This window comes from Grammomys surdaster, unplaced genomic scaffold (genome assembly GCF_004785775.1).
Source record: "Grammomys surdaster isolate TR1022 unplaced genomic scaffold, NIH_TR_1.0 125612, whole genome shotgun sequence".
Classification (NCBI taxonomy): Eukaryota; Metazoa; Chordata; class Mammalia; order Rodentia; family Muridae; genus Grammomys; species Grammomys surdaster.
The window spans coordinates 113,610-124,710 of NW_021620455.1; the positions used below are offsets into that span (position 1 = coordinate 113,610).

Here is an 11,101-nt window from a genome sequence, read left to right on the forward strand (position 1 = left end):
TGTGTGTGTGTGTGTGTGTGTGTGTGTGTGTGTGTGTGTGTGTGTGTGTGTGAGAGAGAGATCCCTCTCCAAGGCTTCAGGGACATCAAGGGACATTATAGGAGAAAGTATGGAAGACTTAAAGAGCTAGAAGAAAGGGAGCAGTTCCCTCCGCACTGGCCACGCCCAGCACTATCATGAAGTAGAGTAGCTGTGAGCATGCTCATGAGCCAGCCTAGGTCTATTCAGTTTTCTTGTGGAGGGAGAGCCTTACACAGCTCATGGGGCCCTCACAAGACCTTTATAAGGTCTTCCTGGGGTCATTCCTTTATGAGATTATATGAGATAAGTAATTGACTGGAGTGGGACTCTCATCAGTGCACCTGTGCTTAAGTAGACTGGCTGCTTGTTTGGTTGCCTTTTGAGTTACCCATGTAAGCAACTACAGTAAATGCATTGCCTAACACTGGCTTGGACAGTCTTTTGTCTGATGGCACTGTATCTGATACAAATACATTTTCTTTACATCTCTCCAGGAAAAGTCAGGGTTCTTTAGTAACAGAAGCCATTGTGGAATTAGATGACTACAAACAGAGCGGGAAGCTACTAGCTTGAAACAGAGACAAAGCCATGGAGGACATAGTCATGCTAAGTCTACTATACAGCAGCTGCATCTGCATGACCACAGGTCCAGTCAGACACCCACAGGTACAAGCACTGTCTTCTCTGTACTCCTAGCACATAATTGAATTATGGGACCAATTCAATGGCAAAGAAGTTCATGCTAAGAGAGAGAATGGGCTGAGTGGAGACTAAGGCTGCAGGCTGTTCACCCAGGAGACAGATTCTATGGAATGCTTTGTTTGGTTGATCTAGGTTCCCTGATGGAACTCAGCATTTTGGTCGAGATCTTTGAAGATATATCTTCAAGATCATTGCCAAAGGTTTCAGTAAGTGTGCTATCCCTATATCCTATGCTCTAACACCACACTGAACCTTTTAGGTTTCCTCTTCTTAGCCCAGAAATGGGTGGCTGGGTCTTGCAAATTGGTCTGCTCCTCTTGCTTCAGGGTCTACAACATGCCATATGCTCATACCCCATTTGTGAGGTCAATGCCATCAGCTTTATCTCAGGGTAGACCAAAGCCTGACCTGGATGTTTCCCGTGCATGGTTTCCATGCTCTTAGAAGGTACACAGCTTCCTGATTGACCTGGGCTCACTATCTGACACAGTGCCAAGTGTCAAAAATGGGCTTGATTAACCCCAACTTTAGATTGGTTTAGAGAACATCTAAGTTCTCTTCTTCCCTCCTTCTCTCTTACGCCAGGTGAGAAAAGGATAGAAGTTTAGTTCCAGGAAACCACACTGACAACGATTGTATATTTCCATATAAGAGGCTGGGGCTGAACAGTACAACAGTACAGGTGACACAGGTTCTTTATTGTATTGAGGAAGAGGGCTAATACTGGCTTAACCCTCAACTGCCCGTTAGCCTTTCCTGATGGATGGAGGTCAAATGCAACTGTGAAGAAAGTGTTATAACAGCATCCTAAAATCCTGCCCCTCCTCTGGGGTCAGCTCCTCTTGACTTGACTTGTTCATTCCCTAGCTGGAGACTCCTACCAAGCTCTACCTGTGTTCTGTCCTCTGTTGCCTGCTAAAGTCCATGTGGGACTCTCCCAAGAGACCACAGCTTCCTCCCTCTGCTTAGCTAGGTCTCACATAGACCAGAGATTGACCAATATAGCCATTGCAATAGACTTTAGAAAACAAAGTTCCTGTTGCCTTCACTGTAAAAATATAAAGCAAAAGCCTGGGTGATTGAAAAGTATACCATGCTGAGCTCATGTGTAAGCATCAGTCCCTCAGACAGAGCTAAGCGTAAAATCTCCCATGTTTACCCAATTCTTCTTGGGCTAATGAAACATATCCTTATTTTTGGGAGGGTTTCAGCATTTGCTTTTCATTGGCCATCTGGTCCCTTTGTGTTGTGGGGACCCAGTACACACTGTCTTGGCCACACAATGCCTCGGAAGCAGCCCCTTCACCATCGGCAGCTGTGTTTACCCTCGGGATGATTTTTATCCTACTTAGTGAAATGCATGTCACCGTGAATCCACATTTGTCCTGAATAGAAATGACTAAAATATTTGCACAGCAATTGAAGCTGAGTGAGCTCATGCTTGTCTTTATTACCAGGTAGGCAACAAGAAATTGCTAGCCAGGGTTACCTGTACCTGAATTCTCTCCTGTAAGGCCTGATCAGGTAGCTTTCCTTCAGCCTCAGGTCAGACTCAGCAGCCTTCAAGTCCTGATCCCACGTATGATAGACCTGTGAGTTGAGTAAGATCCCTGCTCTTTGATCCCTTCCTCTGTAAAGTGGGTACAGAGATCATGGAAAGCAGAGATGCCTTCCAACAATGTGGCCAACCTCATCTGAAGACTGGGAAACACTTAGGATCACTCAGAGGGGAGACGCCCAGTTTCTATGCAGTTCACCTAGTGATAGGGGATTGCCCTGTCTCATCCACGTGGCCCTGGATAATGAAAAGTGCCTAAAAGGCTGAAGATGCTTTGAAGATGGAGGAAGGCACCGTGTGCAAGGAAGTCAGAGGGCCACCGAAGTTGGAATGGAATGAGAAACAGTTACTCCTCTGAGCCTCAGAACGGACATGCCTTGCCACCACCTGGGATAGTCACATCAGACTTGTGTTCTCTACTACTGAATTTTGTTTTGTTAGGATAACTTTGGTAGCTTATTACATTTACATCAATAACTCATGCTCAAAACCTGTGGCACCAGCCTGCAGGGTTTTTGATTTTTCCAGAAGCAGATACGGGAGTCCATTGTTACATGCTTCTCTCTAGCCTTTGCCAAGAGGATGCCTGCCACCTCTGTCCCACTCTGATATTTAATACTGCATTGTGCTAGACCTCCCAGTGAAAGGACCTCCCAGTGCAGGAACAGGATGTACTCTGTGGACAGACCAGGTGGGCTTCCAGGATGTAAAGTTGCCAGTGTGTTAGCCAGATGACAAAGAGATTTCTATCATTCTCAGGAAGAGTGGACATTGCAGCTGCTGATTACCACAGAAAGAATTGCACCTCTGATAGGCTTGATGAACAGTCTGATGGAGACACAATTGTGAGCGCCTCAGATGGGAGGAGTTTATATACTCCTAGAGTGTAGCAATGAGTTCTAGTGAAGCATGTGCTTCTCATTTCATGTTAGTTCAGCAGCAAAACTATGGAGCCATAAAACATCTGGATGCATTAGAAGGTAATTAGAGGGTAATTTAGATCTTCTCCTGAATCCCTCAGCAAGGCCAAGAGAATGAAAAGGCGGATTACCTCCTTACCTTCTGAGCAACAAAGGATAAGTACTTGGGCCATGCCCAGTAAACTGATCTTAAGAGTTCGCACTCCCTTGGTTTATACTATGAATGTTCACCATACACACACACACACACACACACACACACACACACACACACTCCTATGTATTCACACAAATACTCATATTCACATACACATGAACATTCATATATATACATACACACATGTGCATACATAGATGTGTACATTTACATATATACAGTCAATATACATATATTATACACATAAATATGTACATTCACATACAGTCACATGTACACATATATACACATATTACACACATATACATACATGCGTATATACTCAGACACACATATTGACATAATTATGCACAAACACATCTCTCATATGCACACACAAACAACACATATACACATACACACTCATATATACACAAAGCACACACATATTCACATACATTGGCATATACACTATCATACACACACATATACTCACATATAGATATGAATACTCACACATTCACATACACTTACACACTCACATATACTCTCACATACTGATACCATATACACATACTCACGTAAACATATATAGACTCACATACACATATACACAAATATATACATGCATAGTCAAATGCACACACTGATATATATTAATGCACATATACAGTCACACACATAAACATGTACACTCATACACACACATGTATATTCATGGACATTTATATACACTCATTCTTATAAACACATGCAGACTCATGTACATTTACACACACTGATATACACTCACATATACACATTCCTCTCATATATATATATATATATATATATATATATATATATATATATATTCTCTTTGTCTCCTTTGTCTCTTACACACTCACACATGTTCACACACATAAACATTTCCACTTATACACCAAATTCACACTCTGTCTTTCATACATACGTACTCTCACATCCACATGAACTCACATCTATGTGCTCGCTCTCTCTCTCTCTCTCCCCCTCTCTCCCTCCGTCTCTCTCTCTCTCTCTCTCTCTCTCTCACACACACACACACACACACACACACACACAGCCTGATGCTGGTCAATGTGTCAGACATTGTATACAGTCCATTCATTTCACTTGCCTCTTGGAAATGGTGTACTGGAGTACTAAATTGTTCTGTTTAGAATAGAAAGAAGCAATGTATCAATATGCTAAAATCCAAACTGGATCACAATTGAACAAAATATAAAAATAAAATTTGCCACTGAGGATCACCCCCCTGGAGCCTGCTATACTAGCAAGGCCACATCATCTATGAAGCATGGCAAACCAGTAGCCAGGGAAGATGTCATGAGGCTGCTGTGGGCTAGAGACCATCAACCCTCCTCTCTTGTCATTAATCAATCCTCAAGAATTAATCCTACCTGCTTGTCAGATCTCACAGAGTTAGAAGTTCTTAACTACAAGTCTACTAGAAATTGAAAATGAAAGCCATTTTCATGTCCTTAAGAATTCTGTGCAAAGTCATGTTTTGAACCATGTGCCTCTGGGTTCTGGCCCTCCAGGCAGTGTCAGTGGTGGGCTCTCTCTCATGGTGTGGGTCTCAAGATATACCAGTCATTGGTTGGCCACTCCCATAATTTCTGCACTTCATTTATCCCAGCACATTTTGTAGGTAATACAAATTGCACGGCAAAGGTTATGTTGGTAGGTTGGTGTCCCAGTCCCTCCAACTGGAAGTCTATCAGACACAACTGGCAAAAAGAAAAAAAAAAGTCAATGAAATGATTCCTAATGATATTCTACAATACCCATGGTGCCTAATCCAACTGTCATTAGAGAGGCTTCATCCAGCAACTGATGGAAACAGATGTGGAGACCCAGAGCCAAACATTAGGCAGAACAACTCAGGGAATCCTGTGAAAGTGTGTGTGTGTGTGTGTGTGTGTGTGTGTGTGTGTGTGTGTGTGAAGGACTGTAGGAGCCAGAAGGGTCAAGGACACCACAAGAAATCTCACAGAATCAACTAACCTGGGCTCACAGGGATTCACAGAGACTTAACCAACAACCAAGAGTCTCTATGGAACTGACCTAGGCCCTCTGCATATATATTACAGTTGTGTAGCTTGCTCTTCTTGTGGGGCTCCTAGCAGTGGAAATGGGCTGTCTCTGACTCTTGTGTCTGCTTTTCAAACCCTTTTCCTCCTACTAGGTTGCCTCTTCCAGCCTTAATACAAGAGGAGGTGTTTAAGGGGCGGGGCCTAGTCTTATTGCAACTTGATATGCCATCTTTGGTTAGTGTCCATAGGAGATCTGCCCTTTTCTGAAGAGAAATGGAGGAGGAGTGGATGGGGGAGGGCAGAAAAGGGGTTTGGGAGGGACTGAGAGGAAAGGAGGGAGAGGAAACTATGGTCAGAATGTAAAAATGAAACAAAACAAACAAAGAGAAAACAAAAAGAATTGTGTGAAAAAATGTTTGCTGCCTGTGATCGCTTCTTAAAGGTAAGAATGACCTTGGGGTCGAATGCTTTAAAATTGCCTGACTACCTGTCACAAAAGTATACAGTCCCTAGATTGTGGTCTCATCCTAAGCTAGTCTGATGTGCATCTGTGAGACATGAGACAACTCTGCATTTGTACCTAGGAAGTGTGATCCCTGTTGGGGTAAAACACAGCGGCACTGATAGATATAACCTGGGGGACTCAGGTCCCTTTCCTCTGCCCATGGCCCCCTCTACAGATGACCCTGTAGAGGCTCTGGAGGCCCATCCCTGACTCTTCAGATCTGGCCCAGTTTGGTCCAGAAAACAGAAGTAGGGGTGGAGCTGTGCATTTAACTCTCAATAACTTCATTTCCTTCTCATTCCTGCTGATCCTTTGGGAGAAACACAGGGAGCATATTCAAGTTTCTAGAAGAGTCTACATCTTTTACAAGGTGCAAAGAGCATTGTCACCATCCACATAGCAAATGAAGTCATTGCCACAGTAAGCCATGCCAACTGCTTCTCGCAGGATTTGAAATCCTCCTGCTCTTTCTGACCCGTGCTCCTTCTCTTGTCTGGGAGCCAGAAGCAACTGATCTGCAGGGCTTATAAAGCCTCATTAGGGATAAAAATGTTCCCTCTAGTTCGGACATCACTTCATCAAAAAGGAAAAGCACTCACAAGCCCAGTCTTGTCATTCTTGGACATAGAAACATTTTAACAGGTTCTTTTTTTCCCCTTAAGTAAAATATACACCTAGGACATCTTTATTTCCCCAACATCAGCTGGAAAAACTCTCCAGAAAATGTTCTGCTTAAGTGAAGTAGACATGCTACGCTTACTGTTTTTCATTTTTTTCAAGACTAAGTCTGGCTTCCTAAGAGCACAGGCTTCCATGTCCCTTAGTACTGTGAAAAGAGCTAAGAGGGCTTAAATGGTCAGTCTTCTAAATGGCTCTGATTTAACCATCAGTCAGCTCTAGATAATGTGAAATCAAAACTCAATGCAAGTCCTATAAAATACCTCCTAAGATTAAACAACAATTTCCTTTAAAAGAGTCAAGATTCCATGCCCCGCATTCTGGTTTTCTTCAGAATGTATAGCAACTCCCAGAATGGAGATGAGACCTGGTGTGGGCCTCTAACTCCATCCACTTGAACAACTGTGGCAGGGGAAGTGGAAATCCAAAACCTTTGAGGCTACATTCTGAGTTCAAGGACTACCCAGGCAACTTAATGAGACCCTGTATACAAATAATAAGCAAAAAGAGGTCTGAGCTACAGCTCGGCGGTCAGTACAATGTTTGTTTAGCATATGAAGACATGTTCAATCCTCAGCACACCTCTGGAATGATGCTGTTTTAATCCATGCGCTTGGGGAGTCAGAGCTTCCCATATATCACTCATAAAACATGCATCTGCTTTCTTGAAAAGGAGCCTCTCAGAAGGTGCTGAGTGCTCTTCTCCCATTCTTTGTGAGACAAGACTTACAAGGCTGGTCAGACACAGCTGCTTCCTTGCCTAACAGACCCTTCTATAGGGTAGAAGGCTGCTTGCCCCACCCCCGTGTGTGGGCTTCTGTTAATATCTAACAGTGACCTCCATGTTCAGGGGCTAGAGTGAGCCATGGGGTTGAAGGAAACCCTTGCATTTGCCCACATCTGTTCCCCAGAACAGATCTCAGCCCCTGCATTGAATGAAAGCCAAAGGACAGCTAGTGGCCATCTGCACTGTCCCTGCACTAATGACCTCATGGAATGCAATGAGAAACCCAAACCCATCACTTGAAGGGGTCAAGTTTTCAGTGGGAAGTGTCACGGAAACTTAATTTGTGAGTCTGCAGTCCTGAACACGACTCCATTAGAACTACTTCCCCGCATAACCAGGAACGGCAGCCCTGGCTCCTATCCCCAGACAGAGTGCAGCCCTTCTGCAGCGACACCGCATCCCCTCCTAATTACTTGCTGAGGCCTCCAGCTTGCGTTTGTGGGGTGGGTCCTCGATGATTCTCTTGAGGTCTCCACGGTTCTGCAGGTCCACGGGCTTCTCCCAGACTGACAGCTGCATGGTCGGGTTGAAGAAGAAAACCCGGTCATCACCCGTCCAGACCACACACCTGTGAAAGTTGAAAACTTGCCTTAGTCACTTTCGGAGACACATGGTGAAGAGCAATACCTGTACCCCTCTCTCAGCATGCCCTTCGGGACTGTGAAGACATTCTGGGGAGCATCAGATAATAATGGCAGAGCCTTTCCTTAGAAACTCTCTGTGCTTCTCACACTCTCTCATTTGGCTCCCCAGCTCAGTGCCCTGCCTGACTCAGTTTAGTGACATTTTACCTCAGACCAAGGCACCTTGGTCCCCAGAAGACTTATTTCACTACACTCCCCACTCCACCCTCTACATCCATCAAGGAGCACCATGCAGCAGAGATGATACATGGACCACTTGACTCAGCAACTGAGCCCTGGTGTCCTGCTCACTTTCACAAGGGCCTCGTACTTTCAGATATGAACACCTAAATTTTAGGGAAGGAATGGTTTTATTGTTTTGAAATACCTTGAGAGAATGAGAAACAGAGATAGACATAGAAAACGAGATCCTTTCTACAAGGTTGGCTAGTGGCCTTGGTGTCTATTCCCTGTTGTTAGGATGCTGCAGAGAGTAAGTATGATGAGGGCCCATTTCCTATCCAGACATCCCTTAAAACTTACCCTGGGTAATGCACTCCTTCCTGGCCTCAGCTTATCATAGCAGCCTCCAAGAGGCCCTTGGCTCTTCTCCATGCTTATTACATGTGTTACAGGAAAGGGAAGAGTAGACTATGCATACAAAACTCTGTCTAAGAGGGGACCACTGGCCACCTGTAGGATACAGTGAGACACAGTTGATCCCTCGATGTCTTGCTCACACATCATCCTAGAAGGCTAGCATGGGTGTTTGTATAGAAGGACCCACTCCATGTTTAGGTCAGTTAGCTTTGTTCCATAAGGTGTGTTGAGGGCCAGAGCTTGGTTCCCATGTGCTAGCAACTGGATGGATTGGGACCCTAATGACCTGAGAAGGCCCACCAGGTATTCCTAGGAGCTATGCAACTGGTCACATAGTAAGCTGTTTCTTAGCTGCTACTATGTCCCATGAGGCCGTGCTTTTTGGGGACTGGAGGACCTTAAAATCCTAGACCCTTTCTCCAGTTGAAGCCAGGCTTATGTTGTCTTGCTGTGATCACAAAAGTAGACTGAACTGAAGCTCCTAGCAGCTAGTGAGTTATTTGCAAGTCTTACTTGGATTATCTTTTTATCCTGAAGTTTGACTGAACTTGGCCCAAATGGAAAATTCTAGAAGCATCCCTAGTTTTCTGTACCTTGGTCTGTCTCCTCAAGACTTGAACTGTTTTATGATGTCTCCAGGAGACCAGGATCTGTTCTCATGATTCCACCTCAGCAGTCAGGCAGGGCGTACCATCCTCACAGGAGTTTGATGAATCCCATGGTTCCATAGGCACTTGGGACCTGACATCATACTTTAGCCTTGTTCTCCTACCCAGAGCTGAGCAACTTACGCTGAAGAGAGAAATCCCTGGTCTGGGATATGGCCTTGGTGACCTATATACAGTGTGGGCTTAGCCTCTCTGTTTTCAACAGTTGGTGGATATAGGGACCTACCAATGAGTCCTACCATGGACCCATTTATTAAGCTATTTCCTTCTAGAAGAGACCCTTTCCCACAGCTTCATGTCTAACTTCTAGTTCTTACTCTTAAATAAGTTGGTTCAGGTACTCTCGAACCATGGTCACTGTCATGGCTGCTTCCTATTGACTTACTTTACTGGGTGGGGTGCACAGGAATCTGGATGTTCTGGTTTGGCTTTATGAAGGCCTTCATTGTCTGAATAGGGTTAAAGGGGGGACAGCTCATGGTCCAGGACACAGCTGGGCTCCACAGATACCCCACGTCCTCTGAGATCTTGTTCTCTTTCTTCTCCTTCCCTTGAGACCCCTTAGGTAACATGTAGTAGTTACACCTGCGTCCCGTGCACTGTGTCTGGGAAGCCCAGCTCAAGATGATCCCAATGCAGGGGTGTGGGGAGGAGCTAACTTTCAGGGGAGCTTGGCGGTAGCAGCTGAGATGGCAACAGCCTAAGAGGGCCCTTGTCTTCCCAACACCTGCTGCCAGATTTTCAGGTCCAAGGCCCAGGCTCTCCCAGTAGAGCCTGCCATAGAGTAATGATGAGAAAAGCTCACTGCAAAGTGTCCAGTCAATTACCATTTGCTGATCCGAGGAGGTACTGGCATGTTAAATTGATGACACAATGTACTGGTATTTGCATGAGAATTACTGGGGAACAGGGCTTGAGAGAAGGGGCAGGGGGCCCAAGCAAGGAAGCACAAAGACAGTTGCAGGTTAACCCTTAGGGACACAGATCAAGGTGGGGGCGGGGGAGGGAACAACAGTCAGTAACCTCAGCTAATCCCAGAGCCCCAGCAGGGCTCTGGCAGTCACTGCTAAAGTGGAACAGATGGGTCTCTGCAGGTGGTCTGTGGAAAACTCTCTGCTGTCCAGAAGGCTGAGGGTCACACGCTAAGTTCTGATAGAACTCTGGTCAGAGAGAAGGCTTGGGGCTTGGGCACTGGGACTTGGGCACGAGAGGACTAGAGGAGGAGAAACTGGAACAAGATGAGTAAAGACAATCCTTTGTCTCTGGGTTGAGACAATCAGGAGTCCTGCCCCATAGTGCTGGAGTTTAATAGTGTCAGGCTGTCAACTGTGGACCCTGAGCTGCCACACAGAGAGGCATCTCACATCAACTGGAAACTTGGCTCAAAGCAAGTCAACAGAGCTGGAAAAGGTGGGCACCTGGGCTTGAACAGGTTGCTTTCACAGCTGGGTGTAGACAGGTAGATCTATGTAGATGGTCCAGGAAGCTATGTAGTGAATGGTTAGGGGTCCTTAACCTACTGTAGGCTCCATAGACTTTAGGCTGAACAGAGGAGAGGGCTGATGGGCATATGGTCTCCAGCGGAGGGGGCAAAGGACAGGTTAGAATGGTCTCTGGAAGAGGGCACTGAATCTCACCACTGACCAGACCAATGCCAGAGAGCCTGGCTCATAGCCTTCTGCAGTTATGTTTCTTTCCCTGAAGTCCAAGGTGGAAGGCTCCTTGAGGACATGTACCTCAAAGTCTTTCTGCTGGGAGGCTCAGATAGCATCTCTGGGTTCTCAGCTGTCTCCACTCCATGCCCCAAGCTCTCTGGTTCACTAAAGAAACAAGACTTCACACCTCA

The 11,101-nt window shown here is 45.4% G+C and overlaps 1 protein-coding gene across 1 annotated transcript in view; it reads right to left on the reverse strand.

The window, feature by feature from the left end:
- The window catches only part of Tcerg1l (transcription elongation regulator 1 like), a 186,997-nt gene that overhangs the window by 46,508 nt on the left and 129,388 nt on the right, over nt 1-11,101 (reverse strand). The window contains exon 7 of the mRNA XM_028787188.1: nt 7,778-7,932. Within this exon, the coding sequence (XP_028643021.1) occupies nt 7,778-7,932 (155 nt within the window). The remainder of the gene's footprint in view (nt 1-7,777; nt 7,933-11,101) is intronic.